The 21,055-nt window shown below is 46.7% G+C and overlaps 1 protein-coding gene across 8 annotated transcripts in view; it reads left to right on the top strand.

Annotated features, from left to right (window-relative positions):
* Positions 1–21,055, top strand: part of ARHGEF12 (Rho guanine nucleotide exchange factor 12) — a 67,978-nt gene that overhangs the window by 44,951 nt on the left and 1,972 nt on the right. For all 8 annotated transcript variants that reach the window (XM_086860957.1, XM_086860955.1, XM_086860954.1 and 5 more), the window contains 28 exons: positions 32–103; positions 726–818; positions 1,152–1,262; positions 1,692–1,790; positions 2,416–2,458; positions 2,563–2,668; positions 3,211–3,348; positions 3,822–3,854; positions 4,646–4,760; positions 5,468–5,573; positions 6,011–6,223; positions 6,623–6,752; positions 7,072–7,107; positions 7,699–7,853; positions 8,411–8,557; positions 9,264–9,349; positions 10,121–10,246; positions 10,963–11,077; positions 11,935–12,035; positions 12,138–12,215; positions 13,404–13,479; positions 13,867–14,034; positions 14,521–14,608; positions 15,344–15,433; positions 15,578–15,654; positions 16,003–16,224; positions 18,088–18,546; positions 19,922–20,235. In XM_086860957.1, coding sequence (XP_086717083.1) covers positions 32–103; positions 726–818; positions 1,152–1,262; positions 1,692–1,790; positions 2,416–2,458; positions 2,563–2,668; positions 3,211–3,348; positions 3,822–3,854; positions 4,646–4,760; positions 5,468–5,573; positions 6,011–6,223; positions 6,623–6,752; positions 7,072–7,107; positions 7,699–7,853; positions 8,411–8,557; positions 9,264–9,349; positions 10,121–10,246; positions 10,963–11,077; positions 11,935–12,035; positions 12,138–12,215; positions 13,404–13,479; positions 13,867–14,034; positions 14,521–14,608; positions 15,344–15,433; positions 15,578–15,654; positions 16,003–16,224; positions 18,088–18,546; positions 19,922–20,235 — 3,597 coding nt within the window. The remainder of the gene's footprint in view (positions 1–31; positions 104–725; positions 819–1,151; positions 1,263–1,691; positions 1,791–2,415; positions 2,459–2,562; positions 2,669–3,210; positions 3,349–3,821; positions 3,855–4,645; positions 4,761–5,467; positions 5,574–6,010; positions 6,224–6,622; positions 6,753–7,071; positions 7,108–7,698; positions 7,854–8,410; positions 8,558–9,263; positions 9,350–10,120; positions 10,247–10,962; positions 11,078–11,934; positions 12,036–12,137; positions 12,216–13,403; positions 13,480–13,866; positions 14,035–14,520; positions 14,609–15,343; positions 15,434–15,577; positions 15,655–16,002; positions 16,225–18,087; positions 18,547–19,921; positions 20,236–21,055) is intronic.

The raw sequence follows: 21,055 nt of genomic DNA, 5'->3' as shown, positions 1-21,055 counted from the left end.
CTTACCAGAACTGAACTTCCCTCTTTCCCAGAGTCCTCGCAGCGGCCTGAAGGAGAGGATTTATCCAGATGAGAGCCCAGAAAAGGCTGAGCTTCAAGATACTGTGAGTACAAAACATCAAGTGTCACAACAGCATCTCCTCCAACAGGCCCATTAAAATCTTACTGCTTTTCCCCCCCTGTGTAAATGGAACATGCCTGAACTTTGCTTTAGAAAATAAAATGCAATTAAAGTGGTGTAGGGAAAGTTAATTAGCTGGGTAAATGTTTATGGAGCTTAAGAGCAGGGCCATTTAGAGGCGAGAAATACCTAATCAGCAGTAAAACAGCTGGGCCTGGAATAAGGAGAGCAGTTGCAGTGGATTATTCCTTGAGTCCAGCCTTTTTTCAGGATGTTCACTCATCTGGGGGCTGGCATTTCCAGCAGGGCTACAAGTGGAGCTCAGCAGGAAGTTCAGACCTGTCTGAGCACATCATCATCCTTGGGGTGACTCCTGGATTCTCCTTCCCCTCAGCTGCTTGTCCTCCCAAAGCCACATTTCCCCCTCTGGGCAGGGGTGCTTGGTGTGCTCCAGGTGATGCAGCTGCTCCTGAACCACCTGATGTGACATTGGGGAATGTTTGGATGCTGGGAGAAGCTTTTGAAGAGTTAAAATGATCAGAATATCCAAGTTTTACTGGGAGGGACAATCACAGCACTGTGCTGTTCTTCCTTCTCCTCCCCAGGATTCCCAGTCCAGCGTTGGAAGTCCCCTGTCCCGAGTGGGGACTCAGATCATTGGAGCAGAGGATGATGATTTTGACACGGAGCAGGAGCAGGTGGGAATGACTTTTAGCCCTTTTTTCCCCCCACCGACCAGAATTCTCTTCCCTTGTTTCTGCTGAGTGCTTTGTGTCTGGTGAATTAAGGATTTGGAAGTGGGATTCCTGTTGTTGCTGCCAATATCCATCTTTGAGTCTGTGATTTTTCTTTCTTCTCCAAACTTCAAGCCTTCTAGGAATTAATTTGCCTTATTTCATTCTCCTTAGTCTTTGTTAAATCCTGAATTATTGTCACAGCAGCAGAGCTACCACACATTTACTCTGAATTCTTTTAGCTGTCCTTTCTGTTATTCCTGAATGATTCAGCTGGAATTCCCTGTGTCCCTGCAGATTAATGGGCAGTGCAGCTGCTTCCAGAACATCGAGCTCCTGAAATCCCGCCCGGCTCACCTGGCTGTGCTCCTGCACCACGTGGTGTCCCAGTTTGATCCAGCAGCCCTGGTGAGAAGCTCTGCAATTGTTTCCCTGGCTCACATTTGGGAATCTTCACCAGAATTTACCTGATCTTGTGCAGCACTCACTGCCATGACCTGGCAAGGAGGGGAATGCAGACCCTGTGCAGGCCTGAGGGAGATAAAAATCCTCCTTTATCTCCTCAGATAAATGGAGAGACACAAAAAGAATTGTTTCCTTTACATTTGGCTGCTGACAAATAATTATTTATCTCCTGAAAGCCTCTCATCCCACCCCAAGGTGTGGGATAAGTTGTCTGCAGGGGAGGTTTGAGCTCTCTGTGCTCCTCTCCCCACATTGCCTGAGGAGCTGGGAAAAGATTTCAACCCAGCACTGCTGAATTCCTTGAAATACTGGAAAGAAAACTCGAAGTTCTTATGGCTTGCAGCTCATTTCTTGCCCTCCTGTTCCCCACAGCTGTGCTACCTTTACACAGACCTGTACAAACAGACCAACTCCAAAGAGACCCGGCGCGTTTTCCTGGAGTTTTACCAGTTTTTCCTGGACAGAGCTGCAGTAGGTTCCACTTGTTTTCCTCATTTTCACACACATCCAGCAAGTTGAGCTTGACCTTTCTCCACTCACCTGAAAACTAAGTGGGTTAAAGCCCTCCAGAAGAAAAATGGGAATAATGTTTTATAAGTAACTTCATGAAATGCAATACTGCAGTAAAAAATTTAAGTATTTTCGTTGAAATGTTAGCTGGAAAGTGAGTGGCCTCAGATGCCTGGTAACAAAATAAATCCCAGGGGATTTGTTGTTGGTAGGAGAAATAATTTAGGGGTAGGTAAGCAAATTCTGGCCCTTCTTCGTTGCTTTTTAGTTAATAATTGCTGTGGGTATTGATGGGGCTGTTTCAAGGATTGGGAAATTTTATGTGTCTGTTGGAAAGCTGAGAAAATTCTTTGCTGTCACGAATCAAACTCCCAGAAACTGCAGCAAAGGTTTATAAACCACACGTTCATCTTAAATAATCCTGTGAATTATATAATATATTCATGGCAGTCTCCCTTTTTGAAACCAGCAGGTGCTCAGATGGGATGGTTTTGGCTTTTGAGGGAATTTCCCTGGTGTGATTTCTGTGTTTTATTGGGGTGCTTGTTTCCCTGTTGGTTCTCCCAGCCTTTCTCTCCTTTTGCAGAACCTGAAAGTCCCAGTTCCAGATGAAATCTCCTTGGAATTAGGTAGGGTGCTGTGTTTGTGGGGTCAAAGGCAGGGGGTTGGTTAATTCAGGGAAATTACTGAAGTCATTTATTGCAGGATAATTGATGAATTTTTTGCCTCACAGACAGGAGAAGGCCAGAGCTCCTCCCTGAAGAGCTCCACCGCCAGTTCATCCAAACCATGCAGGATAAAGTCTGTCCAGAGGTTCAGAGGAACCTGGAAGATTTCAGGTACCAAAAGCTCTCTGTGCAGTTTCCATTCAATTCATATTTTATTCCGATCAGGTTCCAGCACAGGGAAACCTGAGGGACATAGAATTCCTTTGGATTGGATGGGAATATACCCCATGGCCAATCCTTAAATCAAGTCATCATTTGCAATCCCATCCCTTGGATTCTTCATTCCTTGGAGCTGAGTGAGGAAATGTCTGTTTTCATAGGTGTTGTTATATAAATCTCTCTTACTGATTGTGTTTATGATCAGCTTATATATATATATATATATATATATTTTTTTTTTCCCCCTTTCCCTATTTCCCTTTCCTTTCCCCTTTGGGCAGGGAATACTCCCCTTTTCAGAGCTGTCACGAGCACGGAGTAGAAATTGTTAATTAATTTGCTTTTTCTTGTGGAGTCCTAAGAGCTCCGTAAGGAACTATTCCACACCTGGAAACCTCTCAACTCCAACATCCCAAAAGCCCTTCTGTGAGTTGTGTGGCACACCCCAAGTGCCATCTCCAGCTGCAGGTGATGCTTCCTGTGCCCTTTTCCAGGCAGAAGCGGAGCATGGGGCTGACCCTGGCCGAGGGGGAGCTGACCAGGCTGGACGCAGAGCGGCTGCGCGACCGCAACGCCGTGGAGAAGGAGAGGAGCTGTGCCGAGCAGATCATCGCTAAAATCGAGGAGGTCCTGTAAGTGACAGCCAACAGGAAGGTGGGGTGACAAAGAAAAGCCATCATCAAGGTGCTGCCTCGGGTGTGAAGGGGTTGGGGATGGAATTTGGCAGTGTTTGGGTTCCTGCCCGGTTTGGTGGGGTGATGAGAGCCAGGAGAAGGCAGGGGGGAAGTGAAGGCAGTTGTGTGCAGGAGGCTGCTGTGGAACACTGCAGGGCATGCTGCCATTGTCAGCTTGTGCATTATTAGATCAGAGCCCTTTTCCTGTAGAAACAGCAGCCTCTCAACCCATTTGCTCCTTTTCACTGCGGGCTGAATCCAATTTCCACATCTGAACCTTCATTTTTGATTTTTGATTTTATTTTTTTCCCTTGCTGGGACTGCTGAACATTCTAAAGGACACTTCAACACAGCTACTGATGCTCTGGGTGGATGGGGCCGGGTGTTAATTGGGTTTTGAGTTTCATTTTGAAACCTTTTCTGGTTTTTAGGATGACATCTCAGCCTCTGGAAGAAGACAAGAGGTAATGTGGAGCTCGGGCTGTGTTGTGCTGATAGAGCAAGACAGCCCTCTCCCGGCTGTTCTCCAGCACTCATCTCCTGAATCCCCTGCCATAAATCATTGGAATTCAGAGCCTCTTCTTCGCTGATGTTTGTTGCCTGTGTTTCACATCTTAAAAATTACTGTCACTGAGAGTTTGTGTTTATTTCTGTTTTGTAACTGCTTCAATCTGCTCTAACATTAATTTTCTCTGTGTGAATTGTCCTGTTCAGTTTTTATCTGAGCAGCTTTCCCTCCAGTTTTTGCAGTAACCTTTTACTGCTGCTTATTTTTACCATAACTCAAAGCTATAATGTGACATCAAATATGGTTTTAGTGCAGAATTTTAGGACCTTCTGTGTAATTCTCAAAATTGTATTTTCACTTCCTGGGCTTCTGTGCCTTTTGTCATGGACAAATTTGGTTTGGAAGGGACCTTAAAGATGATTTAATTTCACCCCCTGCCACAGACAGGGGCACCTTCCACTATCCCAGCCTGGCCTTGGACATTTCCAGGGATCCAGGGGCAGCCACAGATTCTCTGGGCATCCTGTGCCAGAACCTCCCCATCCATCTATTCCCTCTTTATTTACCCCATCATTTACAAAAGGATAAATTCTGATGTTGGCTGAGCCTTCCCATTACCTGTGGGAATTTATTTCATCACTTACTTTAATTTAAAAACGAACAATAGAACCTTGGCGCTCGACCTTAAGTTTATTGACTCAATATATTTCTCTTAAACCTCACTTTTCCCCTCGCTGTGTTTGGCAGCTCCACCATGCAATATGTGATCCTCACCTACATGAAACACCTGGGAGTCAAAGTCAAAGAGCCTCGGAACCTGGAGCAGAAGCGGGGCCGGATTGGTTTCCTGCCAAAGATCAAGGTAGTGCTGGTGTGGCCACAGAGCATTTGGGTGCAATTCAGACCCTGATTTTGCAGGAAAAATATAAAAAATAGTTGTTGATTTTCCACTGTTCCAAGAGGATCTGGGATTGCTGAGCTGCACAGCAAACCTAAGAGCTGGAATTGGGTTCTGCATCTGTTGGCAGATGCGTGAATTGGAAATAATTGGAATTATTTCCTTTATCTCAGCTCCTGAATTCACCTTGTTTTTCGCAGTTATTAAAACTTTGGGTGAGGAATGTTTCATAGAACACAACCTTGAACCACAGGAGGGTCTCATTAAAGCTGTTGCCTTGTTTACTTCAGTTTTTTCTGGAGAAACTTCTCTAAACCCTCCTGGTTTGCCATGCAGGAGAGCTCTTCTCCTTGCCACCCCCACTTTTCCAGTTACATAATGAATATTTCCACCAAAACTTCTTCCCTGTGGGTGTGATCCCTTGTCTCCCACAGCATGGGGGTGTATCTGGTCACAGTAGCTACTTATTCTCATCAGCATTTCAGCTTCCTTTGAAATATTGAGAGAGTTTCAAGCAGTTCTGCACCGACTGCGAAAAGGTGAAACAGTGTGAAACCTTTTTGAAGGTCTGTGTCCTCTCCCTTCTGCAGCTTGAAAGAATTAATTAAAATCTCAGTGAACAGCTGGATTTTGAAGCAGTGGGAGATGAGTTTGCTTTTCTTTACCTGCAGCAAAGCATCAAGAAGGAGAAAGAAGGAGAGGAGAAAGGGAAGAGGAGAGGCTTCCCCAACATTCTGGGCCCCCCGAGGAGGCCGAGCCGACATGACAGCAGTGCAAGTATGTCAGCCCAGGAAACCCCTGTGCCCTGCTGGCCTGGAAGCCACAGGAAATCCCTGCTGCCTTTAAATATTCCTGCCAGGAATCCCTATTTCCCCCATCCCCCCTTCCTACACCTCATCCCAGCCATCCTGCCTCACCTAATCCCACTCCTCTGAATTTGGACCCCACTTCTCCCAATTCCCTTCCAACCCTGTCTCATCCTGAGGGGCTGTGGAATCGAGTTTTGGGCTGGGATTGAGGCATTTTGGGATAGGATTGAGGCATTTTGGGGTAAGATTGAGTGATCTTAAACTTTTTGTTGCCAAAATCGGTTTCGAAGCCGCACAAACCTGTTTTTGGCCCTGAAATGTTGCCTCTCTCAGCCCTGAGAAAGTCAGTTCAGCGATATGAGAAGTTCCAGCGGTGTGCTGATTCTCTCTGTTCTCTTTGTCCAGTTGGCAGGGCCATGGAGATGCAGAAGCCCAGGCACCCCAAGCACTCCCCCACAGCCTCTTCTGTGAGCCCAGAGCCCCCTGAGTCCAGCAAGCTGCGGCAGAGCGGCTCCTCCAGCGATGGCACAGATGCCCCTTACCCCCCTGCCAACCCCATGTCCCCCCTGGCAACGGGGCCCTTTGCCTCCCCAGAGGGCAGCAAGGACGGTGACACAGGTAGGGTGGAATGAGGGATGGTTAAAGGCTGTGCTGTGGACAGGATGTGCAGAGCGCTGATGCAACAGAGCTGGGCCAGTTAGGAAATGCTTTGGTGTCATTAGAGCTGCTCTTCCTCGCCTTAATCAGCTTTCCTTAATTAGGGAATGTTGCCACGAGCAGCAGTGAGTGGTTGTTAGTGGGTTCTGCCACTGTGGCATTGGATCATCCAACAGGAAAAGCCCAGCAGGTGCCAGCCTGTGTCACCTGAAGCTTTTGTAGATGAGATTTGTCCTCACCAGGCTGGGAATCAAGTTCCTCCAGCTCTGGAGCTGGAATCAAGGGGCTCTGGAGAGGCTGGGAAGTTCTCTAAAATTCTCTAATTTGGTTCCTCACCTTTCACATTTATTCTGTGTCCAGGTTTGAAGCAGCCTGGGGAAGCCCCACCTGCCAGTGACTCCATGGATGGCACCCCCCGCACGCCCAACAACACCTTTGAGTTCCCATCTCCTTTGGAAAACCTGCAGGAGGAGGAGGGAGAATCTGAGAGGTAACTCTGGGTGCTTGGGGGAGCCTTGAGACAGGGTCAGGAAATCCTGGAAAGGATCATTGTAGAGACTCCTTGGTCAGTGTGACAGTGGCTGTTGAAATTTAGTACATAAAATTACAGTGACGTGGTTTGTGTTAAATATTGTTGGTAGAATTAGGAAACTTTGATCTGTGGCTCTGCTCTGATAGAAAACTGTCAGGAGAGGGGACAGAATTCTTTGCTTTGGAGCTCAGAACACAATTCTGAAGTTATGCTGAGTGTCTGAGCAGGGAGAAATTCAGGCACAAGCTTCCCTAATGATTTCTTTCCTTCCTCGCAGGATGGTTGACATGGGAACACCAAAACCTTTCCGCAAGTGAGTGTGCTTAGAAATGTTTGAGCTTGACTGAATTTGTTTGGATTTTGAGAGGTTATGAAGCAGAATGCAGCAGTGCTTATTGCTCTGAGCCTGCAGAGTTGTCTGCATGATCTTTTTTCTTTAAGAACACATGAAATCAGACACTGGCAGCCATTTATAGGGCAGGTGGAGTGAGTCATATGCAAAAAAAGCCCCTTTGATCTGTGAGTGAAGTGGAATGATTGCTGTATCCAGTGATTAGAATGGATGGGAGGTGAGTTAGGGAGTAGAGATATCCCTATTTTCCTTTTCAATCTTGTTGCTGTTGGTTCTGTACCTGCAGATAGACAGAGGCAAGAAACTGTAACCTGCCCTTTTCACTGCCTTGATAGCTGACTGCAAATGATTTGATCTGTGTCATTAAAAGGAGGGTTATGAAAACAGTCAGAACAGGCAGGCAGTCTGTAAAGGGCAAAATTAGAGAATGCCCAGAGGTTCAGGCATCAAACAGCCTCCAGCTGGCAGGGGCAGTGTATTCATAAAGCTGATTTATGTACTCAGCTTTTCCCTGGAATGGGAGTTACCTCACATTTTTCCTCCTCCCATCAGGATGGACAGTGTTGGCTTTGCAGATGTGCAGAGTGAGGATGAGCTCTATGACTTCGACATGGACATGGACCCTCCCAACTGGCAGCAGCTTGTGAGCAGGGAGGTGCTGATGGGGCTCAAACCCTACGAAATCAAGCGTCAAGAAGTGATAAATGGTGAGGTTCTTTCCTACCTGGCCAAGCTCAGAGTTTAAACCTTCCCCTGGAGCTTTGAAGTTCTTAAAATTTACAATTAGGTTTTTCTTCACTGATTTTGTGAAGTAGTGGTAGTGGAAAACTTTTGGTTTGAAGAGTTCTTAGGTGTGAAAGCTGTGCCTGTTACTGGGAAACAGCCTGAGGTGAGAATGATCCAGTCCTTAGAGGAGAAATAAACAGTATCAAGTGGTTATTAAACAATGTTCAGGCACTGAAAGGCCACTTTTTAATACATTCTATAAAAGCAAACAAGAAAAGCTTGGCTTTTTGGAGAGCAGGTGATGGAAATGCTGCTCCCAGAGTTCACATCTGAGTTGCAGCTCCTGCAGAACTCCGCGTGGATTTGTGAGCTCAGAGCTCGCTCGGTTTGGGGTAAACGGTGGAATTTTACCAACAATCCAAACATGGAGTTACAGCAGAGCCTGGAATACGGACCAGGGAGGGAAATGCTGCTCAGGGACCTGTTGTGAGCTGATTTCTGGCTCCTCAGCTGCCATCCTGCTTTCCTGTCTCCCCAGAGCTGTTCTACACGGAGCGAGCCCACGTGCGCACGCTGAAGGTCCTGCACAACGTCTTCTACCAGAGGGTCACCAGGGAGGGCATCCTCAGCTCCAGTGACAAGCGGAAAATCTTCTCCAACCTCGAGGATATCCTTGGGCTGCATGGTAGGAGCAGCTGGATGCTGGAATTCTGGCTTCCAGTGGCTGAAAAATCGAAGCAAAAGGACCCTGGAACACGAGGCAGCTTCGCCCAACGCTTGAGATAGAGCAGAATCCGTCAGGACACTGCCCTGGGCTTGCTTTTGCTCACACTTGTTCCATTTGTGATTCACAAAGATATTTTGATAAGGAATCACGTGTCCAGTGTTCCTTTTCCTTATCTGTGTTGATTGATGCTGGATAAAAGGAGCAGTGAGGTTTATGGGCCAGCGTTTGAGGTGGTACAACTGCCCTTGAGGAGAGCAGAAAACAGATTTCTCAAGGTTGATTTGTAATTGTTTCTGGAGGCCGTGGCCCTTCCTCGTTTTTGCTCCCAGTAAGAATTTCAGCCACTGAACAATCACTTGTGTGGTTTTCTGGCTTCTGAATTATTTCTGTTTGTAGAAAAATGATATTGAGCCTCAGCAAAGATAAGTTTGGAATGGTTCTTAGGGGTCATTTGAAGCCAGGTGAGACACAAGTGCAAAGGAGGTACATCACATTTTACTAGATATCCTAAATTTATTAAGTTGCAGGATATTGTTTATCAGCTAATTAAAATGATTTCAAATCTAGTCTTCTCCTAGAATAGCATTTATGTTAAATGCTGAAAATTAAGCCAACGATTTGGCCACAATTAATAAAATTTACCTTTTTTCCCCCTGTTTTTAAGTTGCACTGAACGATCAGATGAAATCTGTCCGAAAAAGGAACGAGACTTCTGTCATTGGCCAAATTGGGGAAGATTTGCTCTCCTGGGTAAAATTCTTTTAATGTTTGTTTTATTTGAAAATAACGTGTCATAGAATGACCAATAGAGGCAGAGGTTTGAGGAGATAATTCCCAACAATGGGAACTGAAGGGGCTGGGAGTTTTGGAGCTAAAACAGAGCTGGAGGATGAGGGGGAAGGAAAGCAGGAAGAACTCAGAGGATTTTCATCTGACTGGAGATAAGAGTCATTTAAGGCACAGGAATAATTTCCTTAGGATGTGTGGGTAGAACAGAAAGGTACTTTTGGGTACAGAAAGGTGAGAGTGGGATTTTGGAAAACGTAGTGGCACGATTTATTTCAGTAACACTGGTGTTGCCTGTGGTGCAGTTAAAGGATGGTTAAAAATACTGATTTCTAATCTTAGAATGTACAATTTGGAGTTTATAGCGCTGTTGCAGGCTTCACTTTTGAAATCTTTATGGAAAGGTTTGGCTGCCCCATCCCTTGAAGTGTCAAGAATGTTTTGGGATAGTGGAAGTGTCCCTGCCCATGATGGGGATGAACTTTAAAATCCCTTTCAACCCAAACCAGTCTGGGATTCTGTGATGTGGGAAGGCTGGATTCAGGAGAGCAGAAGAGTTGGAGATGTAAAGGTCTCTGGAAAGACAAAGCCTTAAACCAGAGCAGAAATCACTCCTCAATTTTGTCAATAACTCCTTTATTCCCTGGTGAGCCCAGTCATAGCTCTGCCTGCTGAGGGCAGCTCGTGCTGAGCTCCAGCCTATCTAAACTTGGCTTTTTTGGCTTTCTGGCACAGTTTAGTGGAGCAGCAGAGGAGAAGCTGAAACTTGCCACTGCCACCTTCTGCAGCAACCAGCCCTTCGCTCTCGAGGTCATCAAGTCCCGCCAGAAGAAGGACTCGCGCTTCCAGACCTTCGTGCAGGTGAGTCTGCCACAGGCTCTGAGTTGCCTCATCACAGCCCAGTGAATCCTCCTAGATAAAGTTCTGATAATTAATGACAGTAATTAATGACATCATGCCTAACGCTGCCTTCAGCTGGGGATCATTTCCAGCGCTGTGTTCATCTCTCCTGATGGTTTCTGGAGGGAGGAGCTCCAGTTCTGGGGAGCACAGCGTGTCCTGTTGGATGCAGGGCAGCACCCGCTGTCCCAGGCAGGAGATGCCAAGTTCTGTGTGGGGCAGAGTGCTCAGTGTGCCATGGCCAGGTGACAGATGCTGCACAGCTGTTCTGCCTGCCAGGAGAGGGGTTTGGGTCCATGTGGCATTTGCAGGAGAGCACAATCCCCGTGAACACAGGCTGGGAGGAGCTCTGGGAAGATTACCTTGACAAATGTCCCGTGTTTTGCTGCTGTGTTCCCTGGGTGCTGCTGACTGAGATTGATGGGGGATGGTTCCAAGCCCATGGGGAGTAATGAGGGGAGGAAGGCACTGCTGCTGTGATGAGCTTTTCCTCTGGGTAATTGCAGATGGAGAGGGGATGTGTTGTCTGGGTGATGGATCTTGGCATCTCTTGTCTTGTATTTAATTACTGGAAAGTGAAGTAATAGATGTTTAAGTGATGAATAGATGTTGTGCATTCAGGTAATTATGGCCTTAATAAAAATGACAAATGCAGATATTGTGCTGTTGGAATTTAGGATGCTGAGAGCAACCCCCTGTGCCGGCGGCTGCAGCTGAAGGATATCATCCCCACGGAGATGCAGAGGTTGACTAAATACCCCCTTCTGCTGGATAATATTGCTAAATACACAGGTAAAGCCTTTCCTCTGGGGTTTGGGCACCCACCCCCGCAGGGTTTTTTAGGTAAATGTGTTAAATAACACTTTAATTTTTGTGTCTCTGTTCTCATTGCTACCTCACTGCTGCTTTCTGCACAGGAGGTGTAAAAAATAATAATAATAATAATAATAATGAAAAGAAAAACCCAGTGTTTGTTCCTCCTTAGGAAAATAAAAAGGAAATTCAGTGTGAAATAAGTGGATCTGTCAAACCTCTAAAGCAGCACAGTGTCCTCATGCTCTTGCAGAGGGTGGGGTTTAATTAGGATGTGTTACACTGAAAGATACTTAGAGCACAACAGGTAAAAATGTGATAAATAATAGCAGAAAATGCCTTTCCAGCTTTACTATCTGATATCTGCTGCAGAGTAATTTCATTACTCATAAAAATAGACTGCAGCTACAAGTTCCCTCTAATCCCAATTAGGAAAGCATGTGATACTCCATTATCTTTGATGTACTGGTTTATGTTCCTGTTAACTGAATTCTCAGTGTGGCTGCTGGTGCTGGTGAGAATTGATGGGTTCACCTGTGCCTGTACTCTTAGTAAGGATTTTAGGTTTCTCAGATTATTGTGAATAGTTGTCACAAGGCCCTAAAAAAGAGAGAGTAACAATTGTATGATGTGTAATGATCTGCAGGTCACAGTGAATTCTCTCCTGCCACAAATCTCATTTTTTTACCACTTTTGCAGTGCAGTACTTTTGCTGATAGACTTCTGTGTGAGTTGAACTCCTCTTTGTGTGGTTTGAGGTCAGCAGGCTGCCCTGGAGGGCTGACTGGTCAAACCTGTGCTGGGAAGCACTGTCCCACTCCGTTTTATTCTTGCAGAGCTGCCTGAGGAGAAGGAGAAGGTGAAGAAAGCGGCAGATCACTGTCGCCAGATCCTCAACCACGTGAACCAGGCTGTCAAAGAGTCAGAGAACAAGCAGGTGAGAGGGGCAGAGTGAACATGCAGGGCTGAGGCCAGCAGTGAACCTGCACTCTGGGCAGTTCTGCTGCTCCAAGTGACCATTTCCTTGCATTTCCTGCAGCATCTGGAGGATTATCAGCGGCGACTCGACCTCTCCTACTTGAAGCAGTCGGAGGATCCCATGATGGATGAGTTCAGGGTGAGTGACTGCATTAAAACCAGCCCCGTGGGAATTGAGTTTGCAGCCCCATCTTTCGCTTTGTGCCTCTGCTGATGCACAATCAAGTGCTCCTTGGAGATAAATATTTCTGTATGAAAATGAAAACAATTAGTGTTGGAAATGTGAGTTTTTCCACCTTCCTGAAGATGGCTGTGGCTCTAACAGCCCAGTTCTGCACATCATGGTGCTGATGGAGCTTGTCAGCTCTGTGCAACAAACCTTTATGGCCTGTAAGCTCAAGCACTGTATCCCAGAAGAGATATCTGATGGATAATGAAATTATTGTGGATATTTATCTCATGTGAGTGCATGTCTTAGTGATGCTGTTGGAACTGGGGAGGCCTTGGAGAGCCCTGAGGTGTAACAGTGGAATTGGCTTTAAAAGGAGAGCTTGTGCAAAAACGTGGGAGCCAAATAAAGCCTGAAGTCAGGTATTAGAAAGACTCTGTTTCATGGCCCCTGTAGATCCCAGCAGTTTTCTTGGAAGTGGGTTACCTGCTGCTTGCTTCCCCATCTCCCTCAAAGTCAATGTGAATCAAAAAATAAATAAAATTATTTTCTATGAAACTATGTCATATATCCTTCCCCAAATAAATATATGCACTTCCCCTGCAAGTGTTCAGTGAGGAGGGGAAGAACTTCCTGGCAGCTCCGAATCTCGCTGTCATTGATTGTAGACTCTGAGACTTGGAATGGATGAATTGTGAAAATTGTCACTTCTGCTTGCCTGCAGATCTAAATGTCACAAGCACTGAAGTGCCTGAAGAATCCATTGACATTACAAATCCTGTCAGATCATGGGGATGATTTGTAAATAATTTGTAGGCACACTTGACTTGCAAATGGAGTGCTGCAGCGTTAATCAGTCATAATGCTTGAACTGAGAACTGGGTATTGGAAAAGCTCCTCCTAGGAAACAGGTGACATCCTAATGCCCCAGGAGCTTGGTGGGAGAATTCCCCAGCCTGTGGCACTTGGCATGTGGAAGAGAGGAGTGGAAAAGTGATGAACAGTGTCTCTGACAAGATTCAGGGTTCCCTGCTCTGTGTTTCATTTCCCAGCCTGGGTTTTGCTTGGCTCCAAACTGGAGTCCCTCTGGCATTCCTGTGTTTTATCATGACTTGCTTCCATAGAAATTTCATCTTTTTTTCTTTCTCCTTGTGACAGAACCTGGATCTAACAAAGAGGAAAATGCTCCATGAAGGGCCCCTGACCTGGAAAGTGAATCGTGACAAAACCATCGGTGAGTCTGGCCCATGCCCTCACCCCCCTGGTGAATTTGCTGGGAAGGAGAGGAGGGAAAAGCTCTGCTGCAGCTCCCAATTATGCTTCTTACTGCCACCTCTAATAATGCCTGTGTGTTTCTCTGAGCTGATTAAATTATTCTTGTCAATTCTGAAATGTGCTGGAGTATCGTTAGGGCCACGCAGGGACACAGCAGTCAGTCATGGGCTGATCCAATTCCATCTGTAGCTTTCTGCTGGAGTTTTCACGAGGAAGATTTGCAGGCTTTGCCTGGAATGGCTCAGCACTGATTGCTGCCTCTGCATGAGTAATCAGAAATGCAGCTTTCTGCTTTCTGATGGGAATCTTTTAACTCATTCTGGGCTTTTTTTTGCACTCTGGGCAGATCTGTACACTCTGCTGCTGGAGGACATCCTGGTGCTGCTGCAGAAACAAGATGACAAACTGGTGCTGAAGTGCCACAGCAAGATCCTGGCATCCACAGCCGACAGCAAACACACCTTCAGCCCCATCATCAAACTCAACACTGTGCTGGTTCGCCAGGTGGCCACAGGTCAGTGCAGCCCACTGAGAAAGCAGAAAGAGAAGCCAAAAATAAAGATTAGCTCAGTTGAGGAAGATGATTTTGTGTGGATTTTCAGAGCAGAACATGGAAAACTGCGTAGGCTTAATTCTTGGTTGTCCAACATCGTGCTTAGTATGGATGAGCTGTTTAACTTCTTTGCATCGGTAATAGGCATTGCTCAAGTTTTAAATAGACTTCTAAATGAAAGTACTCTGATTGTGTTAGAGGAAAAGCACTCTGGAAATTATTAGAAGGGAAAAGAGGAGAAATGAAGCTTTTTCAAAATGGGTTTTTTCCCTTTGAGGGCACATTTCTTTGATAGGACAAGGTCAGTGCTTCTGCATTAGTGTTAGAGAATCATCTCATGGACTTTTTCCTTGCTTTGGGCTGGGGTTATGGCTTGTTGGAAGAAATTTTGGGAAGCTGGTGGGACCTGGCACCTGTTTGAGTCCTCCCTTCCCTGTGTTGGTGCAGATAACAAAGCTTTCTTCGTCATCTCCATGTCGGCGACGGGGGCTCACATCTACGAGCTGGTGGCACAGACTGTCTCCGAGAAGAATGTGTAAGTCCTGGGGTCAATTCCAGCTGCTGCTGGCTTTGTTGGATCTGAGAGACCTTTCCCCCATGAATTCCCTGAGTTACTTCTCCAAACTTAGCTGGAAACCTGGTGGCCTCCGTAGGAAGCATCCACGGATAGTCCCTCCCAACTGATTTCACTCCAGACCCTTTCCTGACCTCCAAAATGCTTTTGTTTATCCTTAAAATTCTGGGGTTTTGGGCCTGACTGCCGGATCAGACACAGAAATAATCCTGCATCTTCATGCAGCACCAGAGATCTTTGCAGATTTACATTCTGGCATCATAAACACCCCTCTGCAGGAATTGGATTCCATGCCTAAAAGCTTTATTGGGAGAAACTCTTTTCTCCTGAAGATTATGCAGGGATAGATGAGCTTGTGGGGTACATGATTGTTGTTGCACATACTGCTCTTCAGTGATGGGTGAAATCGTGTTTTTTTATGTATTTATATATCAATTAACTGCTTGATTTGACAATTGATAAGGTCCTGTCTGTCATTTCTGTCTGCTGAAGAGCATCCAGGTGAGCTGAGCTTTATGCTGTGGTGATTTCAGGGTGTTCCTGGGGGGGACTGAATGTAACAGAACATTAAAAAAAAAGCCATTTCTTTTGATAAGAAAAGCAGTAATAATACCAACTGGATTTAAGAGGATTAAATAGAGGAATGCTCATTCTGTTTCACTTGCTGCATGGTTTTATTTGCTGTTTCTGCTGCAGCTGGCAGGACCTTATAGCTCAGATGGCAGGAACTGTGAAGATGGGGAGCAGCAGAAGAGTGATCCCACTGCCTCAGTCAGGCCCTGGAGAGTAAGTCAGAGCTGCAGGAAGAAGAAAAGCTGGTTTTTCTTCATCCAGCACACCTTTTCCTGCTCAAAAATTGCCCTCCAAAGCATGGATTCTCCTGCAGATCAACGTGACTGAAAGGATGTGTTTGTTCTTCCCTCCCTGCAGAGATGAGCGTGAAGAAGAGGAGCAGCAGAAGCTCAAAGAGCAGCATGACATTCCTGCCAGCAGCCTGCAAAGTCCAGGTAAAGCAGGGATTCAGGGAAGTGGGAGCAGGAGATTTGCTCCACGGAGTGCAGATGTGCCCAGCCATATTCCTGAGGGGTGGGGATCCTAGGGTAGCTTTGAGATTCTTCTGGAAAGGGATGATTTCTTTACAAGTCATTCAGAGAAATGATGCTGAGCCTCTTGGAAATGCACTTTTTACTATTTCCATCTGATTTATGAACTGCTGGGAGAGTCTGTTTTTTAACCCTGGAAAGAGCTGGCCTTTTACCAAAGCCATGCACAAGAATCTTACTGTTTCCCAGAGTGGAATTTTCTGCAGTTTTATCACCGTTGTTTCACCTGAATTTTTGTTTTCTGCCCTCCAGATAAAGATTTGGGCCTGGAGTCTCCCTTAATACTGAACCCTCAGTCCTCTTCACCCATCATGTCTGACAAGGCCAAGGTGGAAGGGCTGCTGGGGGCTGAGGGACAGTTTGAGAAGGTGCAGCAGGCAGAGCTGGCACTGAAGGACTCCTCTGCCTGCTATGAACACACGGCCAGCAGCTCAGCCCCAGAGGGACAGTGGGCACGGGATGCCCTGAGGAACTGTGAGTAGCCACGAGCAGCGCCCCTGGGGTGGGGATTTGGGGTGGAATTCCTTCAAACAGCCCATTTCTGTTTGCCGAAATCCAGCCCATCCGCTCCCCCTGGGCTGGATTTCACACCAGGTGGATCTGGCAGCCAGGGGTTCTGAATCCATGCACTGCCCCTTCCCTGGGCTTTGGGCATCTCCTTCTTTTTCTGGGGTTTTGTGGATCAAATCAGGGCCATAACGAATTTTTACTGTCCGTGGAGTGCCTTGATGGCAAAATTATATTGCAGAACTTAATGCACAGTGCCATTGCTGGTCAGCAGTTTTTAAAGACAAGGCAGTGAGCCCTGGCATTTCTCCATAGCACTGGGGCAGAACTGGAGAGCTTGCTTGTGTTGCAGAATAACATTTACCTTTTTATTTTCTTTTCTTTTTTGTAAAATCCTGCAAATTGTTAAGCTCACTCACATCCAAAGCCCAGGCTCAAATTTTCTGAGTACCTGGGGGGTGGTTGGGTCTGAGATCAACACTTGTGTGTGTTGAGAAGTTTTGCTGTTGGACAGATCAGTGTTTGAAATTGTTTTTCAGGTTTTTTTTATCTCTCTGCTCTCCTTTCAGAGGGGGAATGCAGGGCTCTGCAACCTGCTGGATCAGCTCTGGCAGTGCAACTCCTAAATATAACTCCCTAAAATTTGAATGAGTTCATTTATCCACAGATCTCTCCTTGGCAGCTCTGGAAGGGACAAAAAGTCCCTCAGTTGTGCTTGGAGGGAAGAGTCTGTGGAATATTTGCTTTTACCAAAATGCAGAACCCTCACATCCTTGGCCCCAGTTGCCTCTTCCATCTCTCTGTCCAAGCAATGACAGCTCTCTGCAGTCTCAGAGTTATCTTGCATCTTTAAATCCGTTTATTCTCCTTCTTAGAGGATTTAAAGTTCTTTCCTAGTTCTGAATATTGGACAGATATTCTTGGGAGTTGTTTTAAGAGACCACAGCTAAAATAATCTCAGTCTGGGGGTGTGTAAGGACAGTTTTAGTGACCCTACAGCATCTCCTGAGTGTTGAGAGTTAAAAGAGCAGCTCTCCAACGTTGTGACAAGAGCCTGAGCTGAGTGACAGTTCTGCTGTGTGACATCACAGCTTTTTTTGGGTGTTGCAGGAGCATTTTGTGGTGAGGAGGAACAATCTGAGGCTCTTGACAGGAGCACGTTTTTGTTTGGAACAATATGTCCCTATTATGAAGTGTTTGGTTGGGATAATTTGGGAACTAAAGGAATGTGGGTTGAAGTTCAACCAGGCATAAATTTGCATTGAATTTTAGGGAACATGTTTCTTAGATTTTTTTTTTAATTGATTTTTTTTTTTTTTTGGCTCTGTCATTTCAAACCTGAGAGGAATATTCCCAAATTTCCTTGAGGTGGGAATCCCCTGCTATAACCACAGCTGTGAGCTCCTGTGCAGGGTAAAACCCAGGCACTCAGGGTAATTTCTGGAGACAATTTCTTTGGTTTTCTCCAAGGAGATGCAACTTGTCCTGACATATCGTAAGGTAAAATGGGAGTGAGGCTGGAGCCTTTAATACATTTATTTTTATCCCTGTTTTTCCAACCAAGAGCAAGGAGAGGAGTCACACCTCTGTCAGAGGGTGACCTTTGTGTCTGCTTCAATCCCTTCTGTGCTCTGGATTTGTCCAGTGCCATTAGTGCCAGAGCAGCATTTCCAGACATTATCATAGAAACAGAGGTTTTGGGCAAGCAGGAAGGGAGGTGATGAGCTCAGAGAATACCCTGAGCTGGAGAGGAGCCAGGAGGATTGTTGGGTCTGAGTCCTGTGCCTCTCATTCTGGAGTTTTTTTCCTGAACCTTGCCTGTCCTTGCAGTGGGGCTGCTGAGGCAGCTCTTGGTGCAGCAGCTCGGCCTGGCTGAGAAGGGGAGCCTGGAGGACAGACAGCGCTTGCCCAGGTTCAGGACCGTGTCCCAGGAAGGCCAGACAGAGAGTGGGAGCGAGCTGCAGCCCTCTGACAGCAAATTCCAGCAGCCTGGAGAGGACGGAAGCGCTGGCAGAACTCGAGAGCCCGCGGCTGGGCCCGGCCCCCGGACTGCAGCGGAGGGCCCGGCCCCGGGGGACGGCCTGCAGCTGGCAGAGCCCGCGGCCAGGGGCGCTTTGCCCATGGACAGCACGAACCTGGAGGGCTCCAGCTCGGAGCTGGAGGGGCTGGGGGCTGAGGAGAGCGGGGAGCATTTCTTCGATGCCCGGGAAGCTCACAGCGACGAGAACCCGGCCGAGAGCGAGCTGCTGGACAGGAAGGAGGACGAGGAGGTGCAAATTCGGATCTCAGGTGAGCCCGGCGTGCTGGGCCTGGCCAGGTGCATTTAACACTTCACCTTCTGCTGCTCTGGGACAGGACAGTCAGCTCCCAGCTCTCAACATTTCAGCCCTGTGCCACAGAATTCCACTGTGGTGGGGGAGGAATGTGCTGAGGCAGTGCTGAGGGACACCCCCTGTGACTGTGGGAGCTGCAGAGGCACCAGGCACAAGCCAAGCCCTCCATTGTGACTCTCCTGGGCCTCTGCATCTCTCTGCTGCCTGCAGGGACCTGTAGGGAAAAGGTTTTCCCTGGAGGCAAAGCCCTTTTCCTGATGGAGCTGCAGGGAAGAAACTCGGGACTTTAATTTTACACTGTCATAGTCTCCTGTAACCTTACCACGCTCTGAATCTCTTAGAAGTTCATTATTTTATTATTTTTATTGTTATTACTGCACACGGACTATTTGCCAGCTACCTGAGTACACCAAACTCAGCACAGGAGCTGAGGTTTATCTCATGTGCATTTTATACATGAAACAGCTGCTGTCAGGTGAATTCAACACTAACAGCCCCACAGGAGTCTCTTATCCATAAATACGCTCTTATTTAAAAATTGGATTATATCCATGTGGATAAGCCAATTTGTGACTGCCCCAACGCTGCTTTCCAACTACATGTTGCAAATAATTTTTCTCACTCAGACATTTTAAATTATTAAAACTGAGCCAACAACTTGAAGCATCTAATTTATTTGTCACCTCTTCCACTGTTTACTTTTTTAACTGTATGGGGACATCAAAATGAGATTGATCTGTTTTTAGTCAATTCTGATTCCCCTGTGCTGGCTTTGCTGGAGTATTATAGAGAAAATCATTAAATAGATTCCTTTTGCTGGGTGCAGGTTGTGAAAGCATTTTCTGTCTGTAATTACTTTGTCCTTTATCATATCAGCAAGCTCTGTTTGAAACCTCTCCCCTCTAAAAGCATCCTCAGTGCCAGGACTGGGGAGTGGAGTTTGGGGAATGCAGCAGCTGGATTTGTCATTAGTGCAAGAGCAGGATTTTCAGATCTGATAGAAACAGAGGTTCTGGGCAAGCAGGAGGGGAGGTGATGAGCTCAGAGGATATCCTGAGCTGGAGAGGAGCCAGGAGGATCACTGAGTCCAGGTCCTGTCCATTTAATTATGTTTTTGGTTTAATGTACAGTGTAAAAACCATCCCTGAGCTCTGAACCTCTTCAGAACCAGCTGAGTCTGCTATCACCACTAATCTTTGGAGTTGTCACAAATGATTTTTTTTTCTCAGGGACATCCCCACTTCTATCCCTGAAAATCTGCTCAAACTCCCCCCACCCTCAGCCCTGGAGCTTCTTGGGGATGGTGGAGTCAAACCCCGTTGTCTCCGCAGGAAATTATCTGATCCTCGACGGATACGGAACAGTGCAGGAGAGCTCCACGGACGAGGAGGTGTCAGCCCTGGTCCTGCAGTGCACCTCCCACAGCCAGCCCCCTCTGGACTGTCCCCAGCAGCAGCCCCTGTCCCCAAGGGACACCCAGTCAGACGGGGGCAGCTCCCCGTTCCCCGAGGAGCTGCTGGGCTCGCGCTGGGCAGGGCTGGAGGAGCCCTGCCCCTTCCTGGGCAGCCCTCAGCTCCCGCTGGAGATCCGAGTGCAGCTCATGCAGTACATCCAGAACATCGAGGATGCCCTGGAGAAGCTAAAGGTGTGTTGCTTTTTGTTGTTTTTATTGGTATTTTTATTATTCCTGCTGCACGTAGAAGGTTTGATTGTCACCTGAGCATTTGATCGTTTCCATACCCCTTAAGTTTTGGGTTAGAAAAAGAGCTTTAAAACAGTTTTCATGGGCAGGAACACAGCCACGTTTCTCTTTATCTCAGGCTCTTACTCCTGGAAGCCTTTAAAGCAGAATCTTTTGCTTTTCTTGCTCTTTTCTGTGTGTTGAGTTGTGGGTCTCAGCAGGCCGACAGTTCTGCTGGAGTTGGAGGGCTTTTGATTGCTTTGATTTTGATCTGGAGAAGTTTCTGAGGGACAGGACAATCCTGCAAAAGTGGAGTTTTCAACAGGACACTCAGGCCTGAAGAATGTGGATTCCTGACAAAGATTAGGGAGAAGTTCTTCAGAGTTCTTCACAGAGACCAGGGAGGGTTGTAGTCCTTGTCCCTGGAGGTGACTGGGGACAGACTGGATGTGGCACTTGGTGACAGAGTGGTCTTAGGGCCTAGGTTGGGCTGGAAGATCTCAAAGGTCTTTTCCAGCCTTGGTAATTCTGTGAAATCTCTCATGGTGCTGAGCTGCACCGAGGATATCAGACCAGTATCGAGGTTTTCTGGCTCTGTATATTGCAAATGATTTTTGGAATAGCTCCAAGTGAGGGACAGGGATTCTCTTTATAGGTTTGATGTATGAAACATCCAGTAGCCAGCCTTTAATTCCACTGAAATCAGAATATTGCAGTAGCCAGCCTTTAATTCCACTGAAATCAGAATATTGCAGTAGCCAGCCTTTAATTCCACTGAAATCAG

The sequence above is a fragment of the Cyanistes caeruleus genome, chromosome 23 (assembly GCF_971803275.1).
Source record: "Cyanistes caeruleus chromosome 23, bCyaCae1.hap1.1, whole genome shotgun sequence".
Classification (NCBI taxonomy): Eukaryota; Metazoa; Chordata; class Aves; order Passeriformes; family Paridae; genus Cyanistes; species Cyanistes caeruleus.
The sequence above is the reverse complement of the archived record's forward strand: the minus strand, read 5'-3'. Positions and strand labels throughout refer to the sequence as shown.